Source organism: Balearica regulorum, chromosome 16 (genome assembly GCF_011004875.1).
Source record: "Balearica regulorum gibbericeps isolate bBalReg1 chromosome 16, bBalReg1.pri, whole genome shotgun sequence".
NCBI lineage: Eukaryota > Metazoa > Chordata > Aves > Gruiformes > Gruidae > Balearica > Balearica regulorum.
The window spans coordinates 6669478-6697365 of record NC_046199.1 but is presented as its reverse complement, the minus strand read 5'-3'; the positions used below and the strand labels follow the sequence as shown (position 1 = coordinate 6697365).

At 48.7% G+C, this 27888-nt stretch overlaps 2 protein-coding genes across 6 annotated transcripts in view; both read left to right on the top strand.

Moving 5' to 3' along the window:
- The first annotated feature begins 2123 nt into the window (after positions 1-2123).
- TP53RK (TP53 regulating kinase) lies at positions 2124-3695 on the top strand. Of its 2 annotated transcripts, XM_075768294.1 has the most exons (3): positions 2124-2289; positions 2320-2544; positions 3073-3695. In XM_075768294.1, the coding sequence occupies exons 1-3, from the start codon at positions 2166-2168 to the stop codon at positions 3549-3551; spliced, it is 828 nt and encodes a 275-aa protein (XP_075624409.1). In that variant the 5' UTR covers positions 2124-2165; the 3' UTR covers positions 3552-3695. The 2 variants fall into 2 exon arrangements, with proteins under 2 accessions (XP_075624409.1, XP_075624407.1); XM_075768292.1 differs by having other exon boundaries at positions 2124-2544.
- Positions 3696-4994: 1299 nt separating this feature from the next.
- SLC13A3 (solute carrier family 13 member 3) overlaps positions 4995-27888 on the top strand; it is a 35159-nt gene continuing 12265 nt past the window's right edge. For 2 of the 4 annotated variants that reach the window (XM_075768289.1, XM_075768288.1), the window contains exons 1-5: positions 10599-10737; positions 21198-21463; positions 21827-21990; positions 26897-26963; positions 27669-27854. In XM_075768289.1, coding sequence (XP_075624404.1) covers positions 10627-10737; positions 21198-21463; positions 21827-21990; positions 26897-26963; positions 27669-27854 — 794 coding nt within the window. In that variant the 5' untranslated portion in view covers positions 10599-10626. Of the gene's footprint in view, positions 5217-5305; positions 5895-10598; positions 10738-21197; positions 21464-21826; positions 21991-26896; positions 26964-27668; positions 27855-27888 lie in introns of those variants that run through there. The other 2 variants (XM_075768290.1, XM_075768291.1) reach the window with 2 other exon arrangements.

Below are 27888 nucleotides of genomic sequence, written 5' to 3'. Positions count from 1 at the left end.
CCTGTAGCATCCTCTGCTGGTGGAATTGCCCAAAATGTGTAATTTTGAGCTGCGATGGAGTCAGCGCTGCGAATTCACACACAGGAGGGCTTATCCCTGCGCCCACGCTTTGCAGGTTGAGGACACAACCTCACAGCTAACAAGTGCCTTAGCTGGGTGCGAAGAGCCACCTGAGTCCTGATGTAGCCCAAATTCAGCCCTTTTTCAGCCTGTCCAGCTCTGAAGATTGCAGCTTCTGTCCTTAAGAAAGCCGGGGCGGTGATAAGAGAGCTGCCCGCAGCGCTGCAGCCTGCCCGATGCCAAGGGATCGGCAGGGGAGCAGGGAGGAGCCCATGGGATCTGCCTTGGTTTCCATTAGCTTGGTTTGCTGCACTGCAATTTTTAACTCAATTACATTGTTTGTAAAAGGAGAGTTTATAAATGCTTGTCACCAGGAGAACAACGTTACATAATTAAACAATTTACCAGAAAGTCTGTGGCTTCAGTGCAACTCTCTGGGGTGATTCAATATTCCAATAAAAATACTGGGTGATACCATAAATATTGTAAATGGCTCTAGATTGTTTCCAAGGGCTATGTCAACTGTTTATTGCATTCAAAGAGGAAAGAATAAGTGAAATCACAGAGAAGATAAAATTTAAATAAATAAAATAATGGGAAAAATAAAGCAAAAATATTTTCTTTTGTATTTTGAAAGCTCTGGAGGATGTTTTTGGCCAGCATGAGAGAAGACTATCATTTACCAGAATAATGAACTGAGGGCATCTGTGTGCACTTGCTTATAGGTTATGTACGTATATCTGTGGGGGCTGTGCATGGATGCTTAGATAAAATCTGCTCACAACACGGGGAAAACCTCTTTGTTTATATGACTGTTTGTGGCATTCGCAAATTCTAGCCATGGAGCCCAGGAACGCATCTGTTTCCCTGGCCAAGCTGCCGGGTCCTGCAGCCCCGCTGCGGTGAGGGCAGCCGAAGGAGGATGCCACGAGTGGGCAGAATTGCAGGATGAATTACCCGTATCATTGAAAACTTGGGAAGGTTGTTCAAGAGTTGTTACTGAAGCAAGATAAATATTTGCCAGGCATGATCCCACCATGCAATGACAAGTAAGCTGTGTGGAATGTGTTAATAAAATATAAACGTTCTGAAAGGGAAACAAATGTTGTGGATGAGAAAACAAAATGAACTTGTGGCTCCTCAAAGGCAACAGTTGAAAACATATTGACATGGACTGGGCTGAAGTCTCTTATACCTTCTGAGGAACATACATGGCAGTATGTGCACATCACCCAGTAGAGTAGTGGGTTTTCAGTGTGCGATAAATACCCAAATACTGCTCCCAAGATAGTGAGGTTTGTCCATTTTTACTAACACGGAGATGTGGGGCTTGGCTGCTCGAGGAAGGGGGAGTCACCCGACTCACCGTGCGAGTGGCCTGTGCCAGCACCTGGGGCAGAAGGTTTGGTGCTGCCCAGCACGGGGACGCGAGGTCGCACCGTGCCCAGTTGCAGGCTGGCCATCCCCTGTAGCCTACGGGCAAACCCCTTCTCCTCCCCAACCACGAACTGGGCATCTGCAGTAGATCTGCACGGGCTCTGGCGAAGGCTTTTGGCACATAAAGCGCCAGGAGGCAGCGGTGGAGCGCTGGGGGTGGTGGCCCAGGGATGGACTCTGCATGGTGACGGAGCCCCAGGGGTGATGCCCTGACAGGTGGCTCCGAGGTGGTGCTGGAAGCACCTCATGGGGGACCACAAGACCCCACTTGTCGTCTTGGGAAGATGCACGTCTGGCAGCGCTCTTGCAGGCCCTGGGGCACTGCAGGTCTCACTCACGCACTGGCAGAAACACAGGAAAACGCCCTGGCTGGGGCTGGGGGAGGCTGAGGCACAAGTTCTACCATCCTGCAGCTACTCAGTATCCCCCAGCACGGCAGTGGCAGGCAGAGGGCAGCAGGGCTTGCAGGGGGAAGCACAAAGAGGGGTTTTGGGAGAGGCGGCACCAAGAAAAGCCCAGGACACGCTATAGCGAGGGCGCCGGGGAGCGGTACAAGCGGGGGCGGGGAGGTGGAGCTTGGAGAGTTCGTAGGTTTCCGGCAAAGGTTACCGAAGATTGCCGAAGTGGAGGCGCGACGCGCATGCGCTGTATGGTGGCAAGGCCCTGTGATGGCGGCGGCCGAGGCAGAGGCGGGCGGCGTGTGCTCCGGCATGGCCGTGCCCGGGGATCCTGCGCTGGACGAGGCGGGGCCCGCGGGCCCTGCGCTGGACGAGCCCGAGGCGGACGCCGCGGGCCCTGTGGTGGCTGAGGCGGGCGCGGCAGGCCCTGTGGTGGCCGAGGCCGAGACGCCGCCGCCGCCTCTGCCGGGGCTGCAGCTGGTGCAGCAGGGCGCCGAGGCGCGCGTTTACCGGGGGCTGTTCCTCGGGCGGCCGGCGGTGGCCAAGCTCCGCATCCCAAAGCGGTACCGGCACCCGGCGCTGGAGGAGCGGCTGAGCCGGCGGCGCACGGCGCAGGAGGCCCGGTCGCTGCTGCGGTGCCGGCGGGCAGGTGGGCCCGGGGGTGGCGGGGCCGGGGCGGCGTGAGGCGGGGCTGCCCTGAGGGGACAGACACCCCTGGGCGCCGGGTGCTGCCGTGCTCACCGGCACCCCCGGGTTCTGCACGTCCCGCAGAGCAGATAACAGACATTTGCCGTCCTTCCTACTTCATCCTGAAGGATGCAGGTGGTTTCTTCTCATCCTGGGGTGACCTGCTTTACTCTTTCACTGTGCTCCCCTAAAACGCAGCTTATCCTCAGCCAGAAAGCCCCTAGGAGTCTTTTCGGGGAGTCTTGCCCCAGGAGGAGCTCAGTCTGTTACCAAGCTTGAACTCCCAACTAGATGAAGACTGGAGGCTAGCGCAGCATGGGTTGGAAGTGGAGTTGGTGGGGACCATTCCTAGATATGGGTTGTCAGGGGCGGGGGGTGATCTCCACTGGCATTTCTGGTTAAGGCTTGCATTGGTTGTGTTTTGTTGTTAAAATAAAGTTGGGAAATCCTATAAATTAACAGCATTTCGTTTGTTCCTTTTTTTAAATAGGGATTTCAGCTCCAGTGGTCTACTTCGTGGATTATGTCACCAACTCCATATATCTTGAAGATATTGTAGACTCAATTACTGTTCAAGATCATATTTATTCTGTACAACGGAGTGGAAATGATAGCAGTAACCTCCTTACCTTAGCAGAGAAGATGGGCGAGCTGTTGGCGAGAATGCACGATGAAGATCTTATACACGGGGATCTTACAACTTCCAATATACTTATACGGCCACCCACAGAGAAGCTGGACTTGGTGCTGATAGACTTTGGCCTCAGTTTTATTTCAGGTCTTCCAGAGGATAAAGGAGTTGATTTGTATGTTCTGGAAAAAGCCTTCCTAAGCACTCATCCAGATACTGAAATGATGTTTAAAACTCTGCTAAAGACCTATGCAGCTACATCTAAAAAATCTGGTCCTGTGATCAAAAAGCTGGATGAAGTACGGCTAAGGGGAAGGAAGAGATCCATGATTGGTTAGAAGAGAGTGGGCTTAGGGGTGGAGAAATATTGCTACTTAGGTTTTACAAATATGGTTATTTATACTTCCAAGTGGTTTTAATTCACAGATTACTATTTTGATAACTGTGTCTTCAAATAAATAAATAAATTTGAATTAGTTTAAGTGACATAAAGTTACCAAAGTAATTGTGGGATGGGAGCACAGACAAGAGAGAAACAACTAAAGGTCGCTTCTTTCATGAATGTTAAATATTTCTTCTTAAAAGTAATTTACAGTGTCATTCCACTTGCGCTTTTCTTCATGTGGTTAGAATCACACCGAGTAATATTTCTCAGCCTGTGAACCATGGATTTGTTGGAGGTAAGAGGGACCTGGGGATGCCAGAGCATCTACAGAAGCTAATTAAGAAAAACAAATGTGGTGGGGTTTGTTTTTTTTTTTTTTTTCAGAAAACTACAAAGCATTTAAATCCATTATAAATGGTTGTACACCTTCTGAAAAATTTTGAGAGGACTGAATTTCAGGACACAGGCAATGCTGAAATACACCAGTAAATGTAAGACAGGTTCATTTTCTTCCAGGAGTAATGTTGGCTTTTTTAACTTTCAGTCAATAGTATTTCCTTAAATAAATATAAAAATGGTTAATCAAGAACAATTTTCTGCTGAGAAACTTCCACTTTAAGCAAGAAGTCTGCTGTCGATTTCCATTTTTTGGAGCTTTATAAGAGGGACTGCTTGTATTGTGATTGTCTGCCTAGGTAGGCAGTTGGCAGAGGTAGGCAGTAATACTGTTTTTTTGGTAATGTTTTCTGGGTTACTGTAGTTAATGGTGTCAATGTAAGATGGCCCAGAGGAAAAGTTTACAAACCCCATAGCAACTGAGTTAGAAGATAACCAGTCCTCTGTGTTACAAGCAGAATAAGATGGAAGGGGTGTCCTGGGTGAGGGCGTGAGCTTTGTCATTCAGATAATGGTTTAAGAGAACCAGGGAACTTCTCTCTGAGTATCTGCAGCGTTGGGCAGCCTCTGTCTGTCGGGACAGCTCCTCTGTTCCCTTGCTGCTGCTTCCTCTGAAAATGTTTGTGCAAAAGAGGGAACAAACCCTGCAGGAACCCCCTTCTGCACGGCATGACCCTTGCTTCACAGCCACGGACAGGCCCGTTCCACCCCGAGGGGACAAAGGAGCCGTGAAAGCAGCACGGGGGGCTGTGGCGGGCACGACTCTGCCTGGCAGGGGAGGAGGCGACGGAGGGCTTCTTCCTCCCCGCTTAAAACCAGGCAACCTGAGTAAACCCAGCCTGGGGACGGGGCAAGCGGGAGTCCTCTCGCTGGGCATCGTGGCCCAGGGCGCTGGGAGCCCCGGGTGGGGAGAGGAGCGAGGCACCAGCTTGGGGCTGAGGTTTGGGAGCGGGCAGGCGGCGCCGGGGACCAGGAGGCGCTGCGGCAGCCTCAGGCCCACTCCGTGCGGTGGCGCCGCCGCAGCGCTGCTGCCTCTCAACACCGTGACGGCGGGTTCGCGGCCGCGCAAGTGTCCTAGCGCTGCGGGCTGCCCGTGCCCGGCGCGCATTCACCTCTTGCCAGAGGAGCCGCCTGGGCGAGTGCCCGGCCCCGGCGTGGGGCCCCGGGTTCCACCGCCCAGCCACAGCTTTGGCTGCGGGGCCGCGGGACTCGCTGGTGGGTGGTTTGTTTTTATTGCTGGGCATGCTGCAGCCCGGCCAGAAGAAGGAGCCGTGTTTCCGTGCGGGGAGCAGCGGGGCTTTAGGAGCTGGTGCTGCTGCTGCTGCACACTCTCCTGCCTGCTTGGAGAGAAAATGCAACAGCCCAAGCAGCACACGGTCACTTCAAACGGTGCTCCCAGGGTGGCCTGTGGGCTGCTGGAGCGGGGTTTTGTGGCATGGTGAGAGCAGGTGGATGTAAGCTAACGAGTCCCCTAACGAGGCCTGATCTGAACCCCGAATCCCGGACTCACTGAGGGGAGGCAGCACGCCTAACCTCCCTGCCCGCCATCCCCCATCTGTACAAACACTGCTTTTACTGTCTCCTGGTGATGCCAGGATCGAGTTATGTTTGTAAAGCCCTTTGAAGAAGCCTCTTTCTAACTATCGCTATGTTTATTAAAATGCAGCTCTCCCTGTGGGCCCGTGGAGTGGAAACAAAGCTGATCAACTGCGAGTTTTTATGGCCGGCACGGCGCTCTGAGATGAAGCCCTGCGGTGGAGCTGGGGTCGGCAGCCAGCGGCGGGGCCAGCCCTCTCGGGGTGCTGGTGCATGGGACTGGCCTTCTAGTGGGGACTCCTGAATTGGCCTCTGCTGAAATCTGCTCTGTGATGGCGTGTCAGAACAAAGCAGAACATTACTGGTAATGAAAACCAAAATGTTTTGCTTTTTCACTGTGTGATAAAACTCCTCCTCGTTATGTAAGTGTTACTTTCTGCACATCTGTGTTACAACTTGTTGATATTTCCTCTTGATCAGCCCGATGTGTCTATATGGATTGCTGTAGTGAATGCTGAGCTATTGCTCTTTGAGGGTGGAAAAATCACAGCAGGTACATGTCCAGCAAAGGGGATGCTCTGGACCTGCAAAGTATCCACCCCGCATCTTCTTGCAGCCTCAGCTGTATCGCTGGTTGTGGCGGTGGCAGCAGCTCCGTGGATGAAAACCACTGATTCCCTGGCTGGTTCGCAAGGCAGGTGGAGTTTCCTGTCTTGGTTTGACTGAAGATAGCTTGGCTTGCTGCTGTGTTAGCTATCAGTGCATCTGCATGGTTATAAGCAACACTGAATTATTATTGATATAATTTGCCTTTGCGTTATTCATACTTGGGGTTTATGTCCAGTGTGCATGTGTTGTCATAAGGAAAATAGGACTCCTGTTCTGATGTTTGGGTTTTTTTACATGAATAGTTTATCTGCTGCAAATACAGTTTCAAGCCACCAGTATTCTTTCAGAGTTTGGTCTGACTTTTTACAAAGTCCTTGCAACCCAGATTAGCTTGTTTCAGTTTAAAAGGAAAACAAAATTAAGACTACTCTTAGGTGAAATTGAAACAATAATCTTTGGAAAGCAGTAAATGATCTTTTAGGCTGGAAACGCAAACTAAGAACGACAGTCGCTCTGAGTTAAAAAGAAGTTTGTCTTTCCACCGCTGCCAAAGCAGCCCAGCGGTCAGTCCCACCTTCTTGAGAGTGCGGATCTGGACAATGAGGACGGTCACAGCTCCGTGTGACACTGGGAGAAGCGGTGAAGTCCTGCCCCCTCTTGCCCAGAGGGTCTGTTCTCACCGGCCCCAAAGGCTGTGCTGGCCTTCATCCCCCCAAAATCCTCCCGGGGGCCCCGAGAGGCGGTGGGGTTGTGAAGGGCGATCGCTTATGTTGCACCCAGCCACAGGGGGTCTCTCTGCCACCATCTCTAGAACCGGAAAAATCTTTGTATATGGGAAAAATGTTCTTTCAACAGAAAATATTTATAACTGTGTGCTGAATGGACAGTTGATCACTCTGGGTCTTTCTACCACTTGAACCTTCCTGCTCTGAAGAATGAATTGTTGTCTCGGGGGACCGATTCCAGGCCTGCCAGGAACAGCTTCATTCCCAGGGGCTTCCCAGCACCTGCCTGATCTTGCTCCACACCTGGGTGTCACCCAAAGTGCCATGAACACAAGGAGTGTGCAAATAAGCTGTGAAAAGAGGGAAAAGGGGAAAGACAAATGAAATGGAAATAGAGGCATTTCATCAGCAGAATGTGCAGCATTAGGATTTCCGAGGGAATTGGTGGTTATTGATGGAGTTGCCTTTTTTGTTTATTGTGCTGTCTGGCCATCGTCAGTGATTTCTCTCGTGGGAGTGGGGAGCCAGCTTGGAGCTGGGGGTTACCAGCCTGACTTTAGTTTGTAGTAATTAATGACAAGTTCTGTTTTGCCCACTGATGCCATAGTTCAGCTCTGCACCCCAGGGGATTTTTTGGAGGTAGATGTGAATTGTAGATCTATAGCAGCACTAAGAGGAAAAACAGACATGAAAGAAAACACATGCAAGTATGGCAGGAACCAGGAATGGAAATGCAGTTGTGTAATCTGGGTATGCTGTTACCGTGACTTTTGGACAGTGGCTGCTGTGTGCCGGCAGTTACTGTGTGTATATGTAAAAACTGTGCATACAACCTATATGGTGTAGGTTTTTTTGAGTGAACTTTTTTAGTCCAGGCCTTGATGTCTGCAGGAAATTGATATTTTCCAGTTTTGCAAGATGGAAAACACTGATAACCTTTTGCAACCCTCCTCTCCCATCAGTGCTGATAGGAAACCAAGTTAGTGCAATAAAAGCATAAAAGCTCGTTTGTAACCCAGAGTTCACTATGTGAGGGTCACTACAGATAAATAAATCCTCTCCCTGGCCCAAGCAAAAGTTGGGTCCCACAGCGGTCCCTTTGGGCACTATGCAGCATCTCTTTCTTTTGTGCCAAGCTAAACTTACTCCGTAAGGAACGGGGAATAACGGCCCAGGAGTGGGGAAAGGTCTGACCCCAGTGAGGGCCAAGGAGCACAGGGAGGGGTTCAGTGAGGGCAGCTGCTGCTGGCACTGGAAATGGGGGTGATAGGAGTTTAGAAGGAAACTAATTAATTAAATGTTAATTCCCAGCTGAAGTCCTGGAAAGCTGAGTGAACCAGCGTGTAGCCCCTGCACAGTACTCTCGCTGGGAAGCGCTGAAGGCTGAGCCCAGCATCTGCCCTGCTGAGCCGAGAGGGGACGGATGGGATCGGAGAAGGGGCTGTCCAGGCAGGGACGTGACTCACGTCTCGGAGGGGAAATGTGCTTCTGTTCCCCTCGCCCTCTGTGCTGGCAGAAGTCTGTATCTTCGTAAGAGAAAGATGGGATTGATGGCTTATTATTCTTTTGAAGCTTTTTTTAACTTACAAGGTTGATTTTGAGAGAAAAAGCTTTGTAGAGGTCCTTTGGTCCAGCACATGGCACAGACTCATACACGTGCACCCATTCTCTGGCTGATGGGTAAGTTGGACCCATCTTAAGCAGTTGCATTGTTTTGATGGCCTGAATTTTACTTTCAGGTCCTCAGCCATCCATCTGCCCGTCCCCTCCACCATGTACCACAACCCAAGTGGTAAAGCAGCTTAAGCTACCGTAGCCCACTGTGGTGGCGTTAATGTGGCACAGGAATTTCCTACTCGATTTTTTTATCATGATAACTTTTTATTCATGTTGCTTAGCAGTTAAAGAAAAGCAAGATATAAACCCCCATAGCTTTCTCTCAGTCAGCTTCTGTGCTTCAGGGCCCCAAGAGAAGGGGCGTTTGCCAGCAGGGCTGGGCAGCCATGGGGCCGGGAGCCAGGCGGATGCCGGATCCTCGCTTTGCCAGCGGCCCCCGGCAGTGCCCGGCAAAAGCTTTTGTGTCTGTTCTGCTATTTGAAAAGAGCCGCAGTAGTGACGCTGTCACCCTTTAGCCCCTGCCCAGGATGGCTGTGGGGATTAACTGATTTGTTACTATTTGCACAAAATTATATATGTATGTGCTGTTAAGGAGAGGGAGGGGAACAGAGGAGGTGGATCCACACCTGGAGCAGAGTCCATTTGACAGGTACAGTCCTATCTCTAACGCTGATTGTATCACCGCGCTCTTGGCTCTCTAATTTCACGTTCCCTCTGTGCCAGTGATTCATGTTTTTTATAAGCTGGAGAGAGCTTTCCTCAGTGGGGTCTGCTTTTTTATCTGAGGCATTTGACTCCAACTTCTTTGATGCTCTAGGAGTGACCTGCCTGGAGGTAGTAATTCTCCAGAGAGCTGATTAATTATGAAAAGGGAAAGGTTTCTCTACTGAACATGATCGTTATGCATCTTTCATATACATATATGGAGTCAATTCACCCAAGTTTTGAATTTCTTTTAAAACACTCAAAGGATGCTGGTGAAGTACTAAGGGGATTATTTTGCTTTCCCTTTTTTCTGCTCACTACTCAGCTCCATTTAGCCTCCAATTGTGAGAATCCAGGCGATGCAAAAAGCGGAGAGAAAATCCAGTTCCCTTGACTTTGATCTCTTGCTCAACTTGATAGTGCATCAGCTCAGTCTCCTGTGATGTGTGCCTCTGCTTGGGCTCCCCGCGGTCAAACGGAGATGGGCAACCTCTGCAGCACACGCGGAGATTTACCTTGGTCCAGGGGAGGGGAACCTGTCCAGCCCCACATACTCTCCCATTTTCTTTCTGATGACCCTGATGCAGGGCAGACCTGGCAGGAAAATCCACCCTCAGTGTTAGAACTGGGCAGCTTTTGTGTTTTCTTTTTGACTCATGATTGGAGCATGCTTAACTGTGTGGGTCTGGCCTGATTATTTAAGGGCAGCCAGGGTATAGTCATATGCTACTCGCTTGCTGGAGCTCACACTTGTGTGAGCCAAGGCTTTGCCTGCTGCTTTTCCGGTATTTCCCATGGCTCTATCCTGCTCCGCACCACTGGCCTTTTGTTTGGTTGTGTTCATTTATTTTTAACCAAAAAAAAAAAAAAAGTGTTTCACATGGTATTGCAAACAACTTGTCAAACATCTCAGTCACTGGTTAAACTGAATTGTCAAAAGCAATTGCAGCTCCTTGCTCGTCTCATGCTTTTGAGTTTTTAATGTGCATTTGTGTACTCTTTCTGCCCATGGAGGCGAAATGTTTGAGAACTAAACCAGATATTTAAACTGCTGGATTTGAGTGGGTTTTTTCTCTAGCAATCACTTGTACTCACTCTTTCTTTAGAGTTAGATGTACCGAGCCTGAGTTATTAGCACAGCCAGGTGCTATTTTATGGCCTGCACTGCAGAAATGGTCAAACCGAATGAGCTCTTGCGCTGCCAGAGTTTTTGAACCAGTTTCGAAACGTCTCCGCTGCCCAACCCCTCCGACGGCGAAAGGTGGCTGGCCGAAGCTGCTGTGACCGGGAGGATAGCGAAGCGTGTGTGCGGCGATACAGGGGCCCGGTATGGCGGGGCGGGGCGGTATAGCGGGGCCCCTCCCGGCGGGCGGGGCGGCCGCGCTCGGCTCCCGGGAATAAAGCGGGGACGCGGCGGCGGGGAGCGGCGCTGGGGGCGGGATGGCGGCGCTGGGGGCGCTGGTGAAGAAGCTGTGGAGCGTCCGGCGGTTCGTGGTGCTGCTGTGCGCGCCGCTGGCGCTGGTGCCCGTGCTGCTCAGCCTGCCCCCCAAGGTACCCGCGCCCGGGCACCGGCGGGGGTGGGGGGGCACCGGTGGAGAGCATGGAGCGGCGGCGTGGATGGAGACCACCGGCCGTGGAGCACGGACGGGTGCACCGGCTGGGGCTGCCACCCAGGGTTTGCAGCTTGGGGATACCTGCTGGGGGGGGGGGGGGGGGCACGGAGCAGGGGACACCGACTGGGGTGCGCTGGCCAGGGGCACGGATGGGGGGCTGCGACCGGGGACGTGGAGCAGGGGGCACCAAGCACGGCACACCGACTGGGGGGCACCAACCGGGCCGTCAACCAGGAGACATAGGCCAGGAGTGCAAACTGGGGACGCTGACTCGGGGCATGGACCGAGTGTATGGATCAGTGTCACAGGCTGAGGGCACAAACTGTGGGGCACGGCCCTGGGGACACGGACAGGGGGCAAAGCCTCAGTGCCCTGTCCCACCTTGCTGCTCACCTCTTGCCTCATCCCCTGCAAGTATTTGACCCTCACAAGGGTCACCCTGCTACCTGCCAGGGTTTCCCCATGGAGGGAGGGGTTTGCGAAAGCCTCCTCACCCATCCGCAGCCACCTTAGAGTGTGAATGGAGGGGACATCCTGGGGTTATTTTAACTTTTTAGGGGGAAGAAGGAATAGATCACGTGAACTGTATTTATGTTGCTCATATAGACATTGGGAGGTATAAGGAACCTATGGTTCAGAATCAGCTCAAGCTAAGTTGCACTAAGTTGTACCTCTTGTGGTACCTAGCAGCCTTATTGTAGTTTTTATCAATAGCTCTCAAAGGGGAGCCAGGGAAACTGAAGCAAATCAGGGCCATGACCAGCATCACCCACCCAGCGAGGTGTTTGCAGAGCTGGGGTGGGAGACAAGCACCCTGGACTTGGCTGGGCTCTGAGGCTGCATGGCGTTGCTGTCCCATCCCGTTTGCTACGGGAATTGCACTGGGTAGTAGTGTGGCCAGGGAGAGAGGGATGCTGCAGAGCTGTAGGTGGCTGTGTAGCGGGGTTTGTGGTGCAGGGCTGGGAAACACAGGGGAGCCATGAGTGCCACCTGCACCGCTGCAGGCGTTTCTCCGGGGGGGACACACCTTTGGTGCTGTATCCGAAAGGGCTTTGCAAGAACGATATTTGTGGTGTTCTGCTGATGTGGAAAAATTGGTCTTCTGGTAAGCTCTGAGCATTGGCGTGTGTGTTTTACGCTGCACATTAAGCAATCTGTGGCAAAATTTTGGAGACTGGAGGATTTTTGCACCTGTCCCATGTATGCAGCTCCCGTGCACCGGGAGTTCCGAGCCTTGGGTGGAAATCCACGGGGCAGTGAAGTCACTGGGAAATTTTGTGCCACTGACTTCGCTGTGGGCAGGATTTCACTCTTACGTTCTGACTCAGATCCATTTGAGAATGACTTTGTTTACACCAGAAAGTAAGTGATGTTGGTACTTAGTGATTATAGAATGATTCAGATGCTGTAAGGACATGAAGGTGGCATTTACTTCAACCTGTGTAGTGCTTGTCAGGTGAAACCTTTACATTCAAGATAGCAAAATAAATCTTCCAAATAATAATAATGATGATAAAAAATAGAATGACCATTCCTTTATTTAATGACACCGTATGTTAAAAGAGAAAATTCTTTGGATTTAATCTCCCTTTTTTTCTATTTTGGGTGAGTTCTTAAGAGGAATATACTGTTTGCCTCAAAGAGCAGAAAGCACGTTGCACAACAGGTACTTAATTGCTTTGCAGATTCATAAGTAGGTAATTATATTTCTACATTCATTTACGGTAGCTGAACAAGTGACTTCAATTATATTTAATAGTATCTTGTTTGACTTTGGCACTTGGAAAATCATGAGATACGGTTAGAGGGTGAGGAGACATACCATGTACGCTCAGTGCAAAATTGTGCCTGAACTACACAGTGGTTAATTGAGAGAATAAATCACAGATGAACCTGTCACTGTGCTGTGAGAAGGCCCTCACTCCAGATGCTCTATGTACTGGTAGAAGCCTATAGTGTTACACAGGCTGTGTAAAGATTTGGGTGTTCAGAAAAGGGATTTCTCAACGTGTACAGGAGAAAAAAGTCTCTGCTGGTGTAATGGTGCTATTCACACCCGCTCCACTCTTGCAGTGTGCTGGTGGCATGCTCCTGGGTGTGACCTTGTGCAGTCCAGTCTGATCAACGCTGGTTTATTAAAGAAAAACTAGTGATGGGAAAGTGGAAGTGTTTGCAGTTGAGAGGGTGAAGAGCAGTGGGACAGCTGTGGGGAGGGAAGGAGAGGCCCTGGCAGAGCTGACCGGCCCGCTTGCGTTAGTGATCTGTTCTTCATTTCCATGGGCGCTAAATGCATTACAGTTGGTAGCAGTGAGACTGGCCGGTGCCTGCACTGGTTGCTGTCAAAACTCTGATGCGCGCGTGGCTGTTAACCAGTGCAACGTTTCAAGCAAGCCCGACTGCAGCTTCACCGAGTTCTCCCTGAGTTTGACATAGGGGTGAACCTGTAGCTGTGAGCTACCATAGGAAATCATACCCGTTCATGTTCAGGGGTCAGTGATTCATCTACAGTTTCAACACAAAATTGCCTCTCACTTGTTCAGCAAGAAGGAAACTTGCTGTTGCATCAACAGGGGATTAAGTTCTGATGTCTGGAGCTTGCTTGAACTGCCTTCCGCAGCCTGAGTCACAGGGGGCTGCAGGAGAGGAAGGGTCCAGGTTACGCTTTTAACCATGGTGTAAAAACACCAAGGAGGAGAACAGGCGAGGGCTCAGCAGGTGAGGGATCTGGTGGTGGTGGAGTTTGGAAGTTATCCTGATGTGTGATGGAAAATGCGTGCCCTCAGCTGCACCGCGCGGGTGGGATGGTTTATCCTAACACGAGACTCAAGTCCAGCCTCGAGCTCTCCTGGGCAGCCAGGTCATGAGAGCTGCCTCGGGTGTTCAGCAAGCTCCTTCTCAGAACCAATTCAACTGACTGGGCTGCTGCTGGCGTTACTGGGAGGCTGTCCCAAGCAGGACACTCATGGAAAGCGGGCTGGGGCAGGAGAAGCTCCTGGATGGGGTGCAGTCATTCTAGCAACCTCGATGATACTAAGTACTTGCACATGTGGAGCATGGGAGAGTTGGATGGGCTGGAGAGCCCCATGCTCCTGCTGGGATGGCCAGTGTGCTACCCTCCAGGGTGTTATAGAAACTGGTAGGAGATGAGAAGCAGGGAGGTTCAGCCCTTGCTGGTCTCAGGATGAGGTTTCCCTTGTGAGAAGGTGTCGTACAGGCACCTCTGCAGTACTTTCCTGCTCTGGGGATGCTAAAATCTGTGCCTGCATCATGTCAGCATTTACCTTCTCCCCACTGGGATGCTCAGCAATTTTAATCTCCCAAGGGACTGGAGCCGTAAGGAGCCACCTGAGCTTTGGCTTCAAGGGCAGCATTTCACTTGGATCTGGAGACCAAGAAATCATGACCTAGAGTTGATATAACAGAGAACCACAAATAGGATGTGACTTCTTGGATTATTGTGTACTTGTGAGCAACACCGTGTGATATGGGTGCAATGGGTTTTCCAGTGAAACCTGCACCTAGGTGACATCTCCCTGGAGACAAAATCCTTTGAGAAAAATCATCCATCAAGTCTGGACTTGCTTGTTGCTGATGAACTCCAGCATCCGCATCTGCAAGCTGCTATTAAGCTCTCGTCAGCTGTCGTCCTGCGGTGGTGGTTCTCCAGATCTCCATGTGAGTCCCTTCACAGAGGGTCAGTGTCAGGGCTGGCACTGGTGCTGACATTACGTTGATAGCTCTTGTTTTCATTTGATGCCCTTTGTAGGCTGCAGTTGTGGAGAGGAAGACTTGCATAAGTAGCTTTGTCTACAATCTTCTTTCTCTTGAATAGAGAAATTAAATTTCTGCTTTGTGGGTGGGTTTGCTGACACCTCAAGGTGTGCTTCTCAGACTGTGGCTGGAACAGTGACTTGTGTCCGTCACAGAAAACAGCAGAAGGAAATGCTCTGTGTGGAGCTGCTTCCCAGGAACCAGTCCTCCGTGCATCTGCGTGTCACTTCCTGCTCTGGTTGCTGCTGAAATGGCTGAATATTTGTCCCATGAGTGGAAGTGCCTGCAACCCCCCCCCCCTGCCGCTCGGAGGACTGTGAATGATTGCAAAGAGCTCGGGCAGGGCAGGAGGGGATGGAGGAACTGTTCTGCTGGAAGGGACATGGGGGGCACTTTTAATGAGCTGTGCAAAGAGCTTGTTCCAACAGCTTCTAATGAACTCAATGTCTACAGCCTCTTGGCTTGGTAACAGCTGAGGCAGCCAAATCTGCTAAAAGGAGCTCTGAGCAGGCAAATAGGGCCCAATGCCTTCAGAAAACACACTTGACTTCCTCAGTGACCATAGAGCAATTTAAAATTAACTTGGATGTAATGAGTCCTCCTGATTAGAACAAGGAGACTTTAAGAACTTCCAGAAGAAAAATTACATTGCTTGCGCTTGAAAGCAAAGAACATGAACCATCTCCAAACGAAGGCATTGTGGGGAAAGGAGCTGATGCAAATGTAGGCGGGGGGGGGGTGGTGGGCTCGGAGTGAGGTGTCCTGGGAGGTGGAGGGGAACTGGATCCTGGGCTGGAGAGCATGGGCAGGCAAAGAGGTGGCAGTCAGGAGAGCAGCCTGGCAGGTGAAATAAGTGATTGTAGCCTGATTATACGTTTCATGGAGGAAGTCCATCTCTGATTTGTATGTGCTTGGTGATTTAGGAAGGCAAATTTCACAAAACTGGAAGCAATGATCTGTTAAAAGAGATGAGAGGAAGAACTTCAATGAGGAAAGAGGGGGTGATAAAATGTTGTCATCCTACTTCCAGTTACTGCATGCACTGTGAGCTTCAATCTGAGAGAGGGCAAGCCTGACGAAGAGCAAGCTGGCACAGAGGGGAAGCAAAAGCAGCAATACTTGGGGGAAAAGGGAAGTTGACAAGAGTCAATATCTATTGGAAGCAAATAACATCAGAAAATATTAAAAAATGGATGTGAAAGAATTGAGAAAGAAATCCCGGGGCAGGGTGCTGACCCATGGTCTTCTGTTGCCAGATGGACAACACAGAAAAAGGCATATTCAATGAATCGTTTTTGTTCTGTACTCAGGAAAGTGCTCATAGTACAGTCTGATATCACAAGAAGTTGTCTGATAATGAAATATTTTATTGTGACAGTAACTAAAGGGAAATTAGAATTCGTACATCCAACCCTGGCTACTTTAAAATCTATAGGTTTAGGCAACTTCCATACTAGAATTTTATAGGAGGTGCCTGAAGCGTTTTGTGAACCAATGAACTGGGTGCATTTCTACAAGCCCCAGGGTGGATGGAGATCATGAACGCTGGCTGCAGGTCAGGCTGATCTGGAGTCCCTCTTGGGAAGCAGATTCCAAAAAAGGGCTCGAGATGGCAATATGTAATTAGCTGAACATGGCTACCAGACTGGTTACCCACAGCCAAGAGGTTAATATGATATTTGTGTGTATGGACATGTGAACGTTGAATGAGAGCAGTGAGGATCTACCAGGCTGCTATTTGCCGAGGTTGTGGCTTTCACCAGAACATCTTTCCAGTCTGGCTTCCACAGCTCAGAAGTGGCTTTGACAAATTGGGGAAGTCTCAGAATGAGAAAGACTGGAAATCAGGCCATGTGATGAAAGGCTGTGGGAGCTCAACCTATTTCTTTCAAAGAATAAAAAGGCAAGGAGTGACTCGATCACTACCTTGAAGGTGCCTCCATTACAAGTGGAGTTTGGATAAGGGCAGTCCAGGCTAAGGCATAAAGGAGGAGCGTATAAGAAGATGCAGAGGCTTGAAGCTGGCAGATTCAGATTATCACAACATAATTTTAACAATGATGTTAATGAATCATAGGAACAGCTTACTAAACTTGTGGTGGGTTGACCATCACTGAAAATGTTTCTTTTTTCCTAATCGAATGTGGTGGATCTATCTTAAAAACAAAACCAAACCCTGATGCTGGATGCTGGAGATTCAAAAGGGGAGCCCTGTTAACCTCACACAGGGTGTCAAATCATCACACTGTGTTGTTTTAGCATCACAGTCCATGAATGTTTGAAGATGTAGGTTCTTTTGCTGCCTCCAAGAGAAGGTATGAGCCTCAGACCTCTGAGCCAGGGAAGATTTTCTCTAAGATGCCCATTTCATTTTTGTCATTAATTTCCTATGTCATCGTGATCAATTTGCCCACTTTTTCTGAGCTTCAGCTGGCCTGTTTGTAAAATAGAAAAAGTGATTCTCTTTTTCTGCAAACTACAAAATACTTCAAGAAGTTTAAATAGAAGTGTTTAATAAGCTTTATGTCTTTTTAGCATAACTCCAGAGCAAAATATCTTTCCTGAAGCTCTTACAGCTTGTGCCCCTGTGTTACTGGCCCCTTTCTAGCCACTCTGCAAATACCCAGTGGGAGCAAAACAACTCTGCTGGCAGGAAGGGTGGTAAACAGGGCTTGGTTTACGTCCAGATTACATAATGTTTGCAAGAGCTGGGTTAGTAGAAATCAGATTCACATATCCATCCCATTGGAGAACAGGCAGTGTGACTGAGATGACCAGTTGCACAGTCACAGCTGCAACTGTGAGAACAGTTTGTGAGCGAGATGCTAAAAGCCACTGGTACTTTTTTGTACTGAGTTGTTCTGAGTATCACAGATGGGATGTTCCTTTGTGATGGTAGTGGGATAAAAGGACTTGAAAAGCTCCAGTTCCACCCAAAATATCTCTTGGGATTGGGATTGAGGTCTTGGAGGGGCCCTGTCAACTGTCTGCTGCTCGTTTGCCTGGTCACAGGGCAGAAGGGTGATGGGGAGAGCCTGTGTGGGCATGATGAGGCTGTGATGACCATGTAACATGCACAGGTTGATGGAGAAAAGCCAAAGCTTGGCAGTGCCAAGGTAGGGCTTCTTCAAGCGCTGGGTCTGTCTGGTGGGGAGCCTGTGGGCACTGGGCTGCCCGGGAGCTGCCTGGGGCTGGTGGAGTACAAGGTCTGCCTGAAGCTCCTGATGTCCCCTTTCAGGTTGGTGGTGGGGACTGATGGCTCGTGCATGCCCATGCCTAGGCGCTATGCGTGAGCAAGCCAGTTCGCCTTATCTGACCCACATTCCCTGCCAGCACCCCTGTTCTCTGGGGCACCTCATCTGCCCTTCCAGGAGACCTCCTGTTCTGTCCAGTTCTCCTGCCCACGGGAGACTACCCTGTGGCTTGGCTTCCTCTGCTGTAGCTCAGCAGGTTCCCCAGCGTGGAAAATCCCCGGTGCTTTCAGTGCAGCTTTCAGTACGGCGAAGACAGGATCTGTGTCTGGAGGGGCAGAGGTCATTCCCAAGGCTCTTGGGCAGCAGGAAGGGAGAGCTGCGGTAGTCCAGAGCCACCCAGCGCTTCCCTGGAAATCATTAAATGGTTATAAAATTAACCCAATCACAAGACTAATTTTAAAGTTCGCGTGTGCTACCATTTCCCTCCCCCCCCACTGAACTTTGATAGACTTATCTTGGAAAAAAGTAAAAACAAAGCAGCAGGGAGGTGAGAGAAGTAGAAGGAGTCTGACAGTGACAGAGCAGAGGGATCGAAGGATGAAGGTCATGTGGGGGTGATGGTGCTGCACACAACGGTTTGGGCAGCCATGGCCATCTCCTTAAAAGACCATTCTTCCGACATTTCTTAGCATCTATTGTTTGCATACTAATCAAACTTGCTGGGCACTGGGAGCATTAATTAATTAACATTTGCAAGATATCTTGACACCAAAAAATTTTCAATTTTATTTAGAGTTTGGTTCAGTTTTATTAATGGTGTTAAATTTTATTCTGGGGAGTGCTTACTCCAAATCTAAGTTATTCTGAAGTGGTCTTGTTCCTTTTTTGCTCAATGATTGTCCCGTCTTAAGTGAAAAACTTGTTTAATAAAGGTGCAGTTTGTCCTCTGTTGGGGTAAAATAAGTTGGATCAACAGTACTACAGCTTTCTTTTTAAAATGGTTTGCTGTTGGTCCATATAGGTTTCAAAATTTTGGGAAAACCCTCCATACAGCAGTTTTCTGCCCTGTTTCAGTTTTACCCCTTGGCTTTTGATCTTGCAATGAAGATTAGGTTTTAGATTCATGCTGTTTCATTCCACTGTTTTCCAGAACATTTTCCATACACCAGAGCATAAATATACCTTACTTAGAATTAGTTTGCTAAATTGTACTTCATCTGTTTCATCAAGTCAATTAAAGTCTTCACTGATATGCTCTTCTATGAAGGCATTGTTGAATATTTTCAGTTGCGCTACTCCTGTAAGAGGCAAAGTGTCTTTATTTTGAAGTTGACTTTGGTGCAACTTTCCTTGCAGAAAACTGAAGAATATTCTGCCAGTGGGAGAAAAAACTTATTTATATTGCCTTTAGAGATCAAATGGAAAAGGCCTTAATGAGAGAAAAGCTATTTCTTTGCTGTATAAAGAGTCAGAGTAAAGAGAAATTATCACTTGCCATGGGAATGAAATCACTAATCTAGTGTGCAAGCATTTTAAGACATGATTCTTTATTTTTGCAAAATTTAGCACTGCCAGGTTTGTCGCTGTGGTCCTGCTGGTTGGGAGGAAGTGAAGCCACGGGGAGCTCATGGGAACTGCCAGGTGCCAGGGCTGAGCCCTGGGAACGTAAAGGGTTTACTTCACAGTGTCTTGTGTGTCATTTTTACTGGGATCTAAAATTAGGACTGCAAATGGTCTTTAAATTCAGATCTTGGGAACCTCATATGAAGTGGTGGCTCCTCTGTGATTAGTCTATTAAAAAATGGAAGCAAATTACTCTCAGTTCTGCAATATTTGTGTTTCCGTGTGCATTGAAGCACTAGAGCATTACTAGCAGAACTGCTTGTGAAATGCTTGAGTGCTAAAAGCAAATCAGAAATTTTGTCATTCTTGCCACTTTTCAAACACTCGTTACAGACGTATTGAATCCATATTGATTTGGTTTCAATTCACTCGGCTTTATGCACCCAGCAGGGTGTCAGGGTAGATTCTGCTCTTTGGCTTTTTCAATAACCATGGTTATTTTTTGCCCTCAGTTTGTGGGTGTGTTACCAGGCTGGTGTCTGCTCTAGGACCTTGGGAGTGACCACATTGGGCTAAGGTCCGGAGCGAAGTTTTTGCAGGTGGCCAGGCAAGTTGTGGTTCTGCTGTACCCACTCTGGTGCCTTGCTACATGCTCCAATGCTGCAGCTGAGACCATGTTGTCCCCAAAACGCAGCTCCACACAGTTCCCAGCCCACGCTGTTCCCAACCCAGCCGCGGCAGGGAGCAGAGCCATCATCTCCCTCTCAAAAGCCTCAGCAAGCCCAGCCCCGGGTGCAGGAGAGGAAGGAAGGTCCAAGCAGAGGGACAGAGGTGCCTTTGAGTAACAATTCAACCTGTTCAACAAGCTGGAAAAGAGTGGTAAAATAAATAGCTCTGTGGCTTCCAAATGACTCTTAGCTGTTATTTATAGCGCTGTGGGCACTCTGCCCCGCGGTTGCTGACAATATCCCTGTTCAGCCCCGGCGTGACCAAGCCCAGCTCTACACTGGGCTCCCCCCTGCCCGCCCCGGGGCTCTCCCCTCCTGGGCTTGGAGCCGTTCTCCTGACTTCTTTCCGTTGCTTGTTATTTCGGCCGTGGCTGTCGTGACAAATGGCTTTGGTCTAGTTTGTGCCTCCTGGGTGGATGAATGAATTCACGGTGCAGGGGCACTGGGTTTCTGCCAGCCTTGGCCGAGGCGATGCTGAGCATGGGCGAGCTCCCTGCCCTCAGGAAGCAGTGTGACACCAGGGCGCTTGATTTACTGATTTCCATAGGGACTGGGATGGGTTGCCATCGATGGTTTCTCACAGATCTCTCAGGAGACTCTGATTCAAGAAAAGAAACCTTTCTGTGTGCCTCCTATTGCAAATGTAGAGACTCGATACATCGATCTCAAAGCTGTTTTTCCATAGCAATGCAAAGGATGGTCTGTGGAAGTTGGAGAGAAAGCACAAACATATTAAGTGTAGCAGGATCAGATATTGGGACTCCTAAGGATGTTAGCAGCACTTGGTCTAGCATCAGTGCCTGCTGAGCATTAGCATCCTAATTCAACGTGGATGGGCAGTTCCTGCTCTCCAGAGCTTCCTTGGTTGATGCCCCAGTGCACTGCCTTCCTGGAGCACATAGGAACCTGAGGCAATCAAGGAGGATTTGGGTTTTGCTGTGGTCTCAGAGGGCCAGTGTAAGTCCTGAACCCCTACGCAATGTAGAGGGGAAGATGTTGCACTTGATGGAAGTGGTTTGAGAGAAATACCGTATACCTGAAGGAGTAATAATTGGTGCATTTTTCTTGTCTAAGTGTCTTCAAGTGAAAAGGTGTCTCTGTAACACCACATGTCTGTCTTTTCCTCTCTTCTCCTTTTGCAGGAAGGAAGATGTCTCTATGTGATCCTGCTGATGGCCCTGTATTGGTGCACGGAGGCGCTGCCCTTGGCCGTGACAGCTCTGCTGCCCATCGTCCTCTTTCCCTTCCTGGGCATCCTCCCATCTAACAAAGTTTGCCCACAATATTTTTTAGACACCAATTTCCTCTTCCTCAGTGGTTTAATCATGGCCTCAGCCATTGAGGAGTGGAATTTACACCGCAGGATTGCGCTCCGGGTCCTCATGTTGGTGGGAGTCCAGCCAGCCAGGTGACTATGGGAGAAGGGGGGTTTCCATGGGGGACATGAGCTACAGGTGCTCGGGAAGCGGCTCTGCTGTGGTGGGCCGTGATGCAAGTGTCTCCCATGCCAGGGGCTGTCCAGAGCCCCTTTTCTCCAGCTCATTGAATTTATTCAGCTGTTTGCCTTTGCTCAGAGGCCAGCAGAGCACAAGGAGAATCGTTTGGTTCAGGCCCATATTTGTGCTCCATCCAGTTACAGGATAGTCACAGAAGTCCTTTTTGCTCTTAGTTTGGTTATCCCTGCATGTGAGCTTTTCTTCCTATAGCTATAATATATCAGAGAACTTGCCAAACTGAAGAAATTCAGCTTTTCCTTTTTTCTCTCTTCCAGACTAATTTTAGGGATGATGTTGACAACGTCTTTCCTGTCCATGTGGTTAAGTAATACTGCCTCCACTGCTATGATGCTTCCAATTGCAAATGCAATTTTAAAAAGCCTCTTTGGGGAGAAAGACACATCTAAGGATATGAACAGGGAAAATGAAGAAAACCAAGGTAATTGAGACAGGGCAGTAGTATAACCCAGCTGAGGTCTGCCCTGCTGCTGTCAAACATGCCCCATTTTATTGACTTCACTGGCACAAGTACCAGGTTTCTTAGCTGCGGCTTGATCTCAGTGCTGGTCCCATTTTAATACACACTTTATTACAGCGATGGAAGAGTATTGGCGTAAAACTCCCTTTTATCCTGCCCCTTCTTCATGTCATGCAGGAGGCATGAGTTGTCTGGAAAACGCGAGAAGTGGTGATGCCCAGCCAACCTGCTCCATAAACCTGCTGCTGGCACAAGTTAAAGGCCAGCTCTGTGGGCAGGGTGGTGATGGGATTCGCAGGGATGCTTCGCTGCAGGAACAGCCAGAGCCAGGGAGGGCTGTAGATAGTAATACCTGGGCAGATGAGTGCTACGAAATGGTGCGTTGCTGCAGGGACTGGCAAGGGACTGCCCAGGCAGCAAGAGCAGGGCAACGGTGAGGACATGGCCCCTCCACGGCAGCCCTGCGTGCTGCCGTGTGCTCATGGACAGGTGGGTTCTCCTCTCATTTTCCTATTTGTTCCTGCATGAAACTGGAGCCTGAGCTGGAGGAGAAAGGGAGGACGAAAGGGAAGGCTGGCAGGTTAAATACCTATTTATAAAGTGCTTTGTGATTTCCTAGCTTGTTGCTACTGCTGGGTGTTGTTCCTGAGCAGGTCGTGGACAGGCTGGGTCAGGGGGATGCAGTCAGATAAGAGTCCAGCCCTCTCCTCACAAGTCATTCACCAGGAGTTTGGGCTTCTGACAGACAGTGATGAGAAACAGCAAAACAGAAATGAAGTCATGAAGCTCCCTTTGCAGCTAGTACTGGTAGTTGTAGCAGTAGTCATGGAGTTTTTTTCTTGAACTAATTAGTAATTCCTCTGCCCCTGTGATTTAAAAGCAATGGCTTTTTGGTTCCCACTGAGTCCTAAGATAGAAAAATGAGTCCCCAGAAGAAGACTCATATATAAGTACTCTAATAAGTACGCATATAGAAGTACTCTAATAAAGATATAATTAATCATTCATCATCAATGTCTAAGAATCATGAGATGTTTGTGCTCCAGGTCACTTTATCACGTTTGCTTTATGAATTTTTGACCATTCACATCTATTAAAATCAACCCCGCTGACCTTCTTGCTATAATTTCTTATTCTGTAGAAGCATTGTGTTTTGTCAGTCTGCTTTTAACCTTCTTCACCCCATCCTCTGAAATGATTTGACTGTGTAGTTGTGACTGTAAATACAGTAGGGTTTGGGAATACCTAAAATCAGGATCCCTTGTCCTAGACATCGACAAGCACAAAATTACCATCCTTGGCTCACAACGCTTACAGTGGTGAGAGAAGCCAGAAAAGGCAAAGGGAGAGGCATGCAAGTAGAAGAATGAATAAAGTGGTGATTTGCAAATATCATGTGATGGTGTGATGATGTATTTTTCTTTTGAGGTGGAGACTTATAAAAGTAGTACATAGAAGCAAAGGAGGAGTTATCTGTGAAACGTACAACATCAAAATGCAAGTTTTCTTGTAGACTTTTTGTTTGGACTTTAGTGTCCCTTTTCTGTAATCTTTCTGAGTGGATGAGGAAAACTGAATTCCTTGAAGGAAGCCCTAAGCCTGAAGTCAGTCACAAGTGACAAATCTGATGTTACACCTAGGAGCAGAGACATGAAGGTGAGCTTTCTGCAGGGGGTTCCTGTCTGTCAGGTGTCGTCTGCAGTCAGGGCTGGTTGCACATCTCCAATGGGGTTGTTGCAGTTAGTTTTTTCAGAAAAAGGTATACTCATATCGTAGATTACTTAATTTTTTTATTTTTTTTTTTTTAATCTGACTGAAGTATAATCTGTGTGCCAAAAAAGACAGGCAGTTTTATTGGCCAAGGGGACTGTATGTGGAAGCAAACTTTTACAATGGCATGTATGCCAATGGTAAAGTCAGTTTGCAAATCTGCTTGGATATTCTTTAATAACAGTGTAGTAGTGTCCAGGAGGCTAAAAAATACTTGGGTGGCTTAAAAAAAAATTAAAAAACCATATTAAAGAATGTGTAACATGTAAAAGCATTTGATTTTCTGAAGAAACCTCAACAAGTGTATGAAATCAGCTTTGTGAAGGGCTTTGCTTGCACACACAGTGCCAGAATTAAAGTGATGTCTCTGATCGGTTGATCACACTTTTTTTGCAGATGAGAGAACCTCAAGATTGCAATCACTTATGTCCGTGCTTAACTGCTTGGGCAGCATGTTACAGATCAGTGAATATTTGCATGCTTGTGTCATTGATAGCTAAAATTTGGTGTCATGTTTTGTTCATTTTGATGCTATTGGCTAGTGATGCAAGAATGCAGTTAGATGAGCTTTGGTGGCTGAAGTCCCAGCTCGTTCTGGCTGATCAGAGCAGGGTTATAAACTGAAGATAAACAGGCTTTTTTTTTGACTTCTAGAGTTTTCCTTTTGGAGGTGGGTTATAGATTCCCTACAGCTCTGACATCTCCTGCCTTAAACCCAACCCATGTGATAGGTGTGTGACAAGCTGGATACAGCTGTGCTAGCGAGCCTGACCATCTCTCCTGCTCTCTGCTCACTAACCCATCATTGGCACTGTTTCATTTCTCTGAGCAGCTTCGCTATCTCCAGGTAAAAATCACGAGGAAATATTTCCATCCTTTTTTTTTCCTGCATAGAAAATATCTTCTGCAAATTCAAGATAAACTGCAGTCAGTGCTTGAGGTGTTTCTTTGGGTTGCAGACCTGGAAATGATGTCTCTAAAGGGGCGGGTGGGAAATGTGCATTTTTGGAGACCGCTGCCTGGTTTGGCTGCCTAACCCCAGCCCGTGCTGACTGGGTATGGTTCCAGCACTGCTGCCTGCACCCCTCGGTGGATGGAAATATTCCCTCTCGGGCCTTTTCAGCTTTTTAGAACCAAGGACCTTGTTTCCTAGGACAAGCCTTTCTGCCTCTAAGGTATATGAGGTATTTGGGTGAAATGGCCACTGAATCCTTCTCATACCGTTCTGTGAGAGATGTGTACAGCCAGGTCCTACCTCAGTGGTCTTTAATCTCTTCTGACTTACAGACCTGTAGCAATTTTCAACTCCTTTTTACAAGTTTCATAGGAAAATTTTGCTCTGCAGCAACTCTGGCTTTCCTTTGCATGGTTGCCTTTTGCAGACCTTCCTTGAGAGGTAACTCACAGATGGTCCTGGCAAGATGGGATGGGAGTTTGGGCTTAGCAGGGAAAAAATGGAAAAATGTTAAGAGGTGGAATGAAATATGTCTCTTTGCAGAGCCAGAATTAGGCTTGAGTGGGACGGCAGTGGTAAGAGGCCTTGGGCCAAATATGTTGGGGGATCAACAGTCAGCCATGGATTAATGTTCGTGGTTCTAATTACATCCCTCCATCACGTCATCATTGGGATGAAAGCGCAGCATGTGTGCATCCAAGCCAATTAACTCCAATTCAGTAAATTAGTGATGTGTAAAACATGACCTTGCAAAACTCCTTGGTTCACTGAGCTGGAACGAGCTCCGTGTCTTCAGTGCACATGTGAGTGAGTCCAGAGACTTTGACCGCTGGCCCCTCTCCATGCATTGCTTTCGGTCTGCAGTGCGTGTATGGATAGAAGAGGATCGTGGTTTGGACTGAGGAGGGGTGCAAGGAAATTTGGGACTGATGGGGTAGCAGCGGCAGGAAATGGGTCTGCAGAGCCTGGGGTTGTACAGAGACACAGGCCTCAGGACCCAAAACCATACAGAAAGCCCTAGGAAAGGCAGCAGAGCCAGCAGTGATGGGGAAGGGCCACCTAGGCTGAAGGTGGATAAAACTCACAGGTGTTCTAGTCCTGAGGAAGACTATGAAAAATGGGGTTTAATGGCACACCTCTGTTCCCAACCTTCAGGAGCTCAAGCTGTGAGCCAGAACTACAAATGCCACAAGCCTTAGTGTGAGATCTGGTAAAAAAGAGTGGTTGTATTACATTTCTATCTTTTGATTTCTGAATTCTCCCATGTGTATGTGTGTGGTAGAGTGGTGTGCATCTCCCAGTTTACTGCCAAAGACAACACTGGTCGTTCTGGTCAAAATACGCCCTTTCCCCAAGTGCTCCTATGTCCTGTTCCCTGTGTGGTGATGAGCACAGTGGGGCAGAGCCTGTGTGAAATACGCAGGAGGGTCCCTAGGAATTGGGAATGTAACAGAGTTGCCCCAGGGTGGCCTTGAACTTGTGTTGGGGACCAGTCTCTCAGCCTACAGGGTCTGTCATTTATGGAGGGGATAATGGGCTTGGGAATGGTCCTTGCTGTCGGGATGGATTTCAGAGGTACAAAGCCTAATCCCCAAATGTGCCCCACTCTCATCTTTAAAGAGCAAGTTACAGCTTTAAGGTGACTTTGGCCTAGGTGTCTGCAGGGGGTAAAATTCTCATCCCTTGGGAATGGAGCTGTGCGGCAGGGAGTGCTCCTGCTGCACCTTGGGGAATGCGCCTTACACATACATCAGGCCCAACGGTTTTTCTTCCTAAGAGTGAGCTATGGTTACCCCAAAAAACACCCCACCCCAAACCCATGACTTGATGAGGGACAACCTGAAACTCCTGGTCATGTTAGAGGGTCCCAGAGTCCAACCAGTGGCAGTAGTAAAAGGACCAAGCGCCTCTGGGTGTTGGAGGAGAAGTTGGGTGCAGCGATGGGACTGGAGTGGTGGCAGGAGAAGATGGGCTCATTCACCCCCACTGGGCAATTCCAACCCTGTCCCCATGGCGTGAGCTCGCCCTTTGTTTGCACAGTTCCTCCTCTGTAAATGGCAGTTGTTTCCTCCGTCCCTCCATGCAAGGAGAATTTTCTAGATGCTTTGAATTGTTTTAAAGTCCTAAATCTTTCTTTTTCAGCATCTTTACAGCAGAATAAACTTTACACTGTACCAACTGAGATGCAGTTTCTGGCAAGTACTGAGGAGTAAGTTAACTATAAAGTTTGTATTAGAGAGTTGAGAGAGAATTATCCCCTGAGCTAGACCAAGTTTTAGGAATTTGAAATTCAATCATTGAAATGTTTTGATTATATCAAATGTCCCAATCACTAGCAGCCTGATGATAGAAACCCTCCTCTGTGTGTCCAGCATCCCTCTGCATGTCCAAATCATTGCAGAGATTTTCCAGCCACTCTGAAGTGTCTCCTGGTGGGGAATTGTGCCTTGGTTTTCTCAGGAACATCAAATGTGTGAAGCTGGTGATGTCAAACTCACCAATATTTACACACTGGTGATGGTCCTGTTTTGATAACAACGATGGGAAGGAAACATCTTTTTGGGAACAGATGTTTCTTTCCCCTCGGTGCTATCAATTTTTTTTTTTCCTTGTAGCAGTCCTGTGGATTTTATGCAAAGTGTTACAAGTTGCTGAGGGGCTGGGCAAGGCACATGCGCCCTCAGCTCCTACGGACGGGTGCTGAGGATGCTCTGCCCTCTGCAAGGCTGATGGTCCCGGGTGGCAGTTCACCAAGCAGACCCCTCTGCTGCACTGAGCTGCTTAGGTGTCCTTGAGGACAGTGTTACCCTGGATTTCTAAAAACCAGGAATTTTCCGTCTGTCAAGGCTCTGAAGTGGTTGCGCCGTATTTAAACCAGGGCTTTCACTGGATTCTCTTTTGGACTATTTTAAAGCAAAGATCTGACAGAGGAGAAGGAGGTTGCCAGCGATGGTCTCTCAGACTTAAAGAAGGAGGAGGAATACAGAACAAATATATGGAAAGGTTTCCTCATCTCAATCCCATATGCAGCCAGCATCGGAGGTACAGCAACGCTGACGGGAACCGCACCAAACCTCATCCTTCTGGGACAGCTAAAGAGGTATGGGAGGCCATCCTGGGGAGCCCTGTAAATC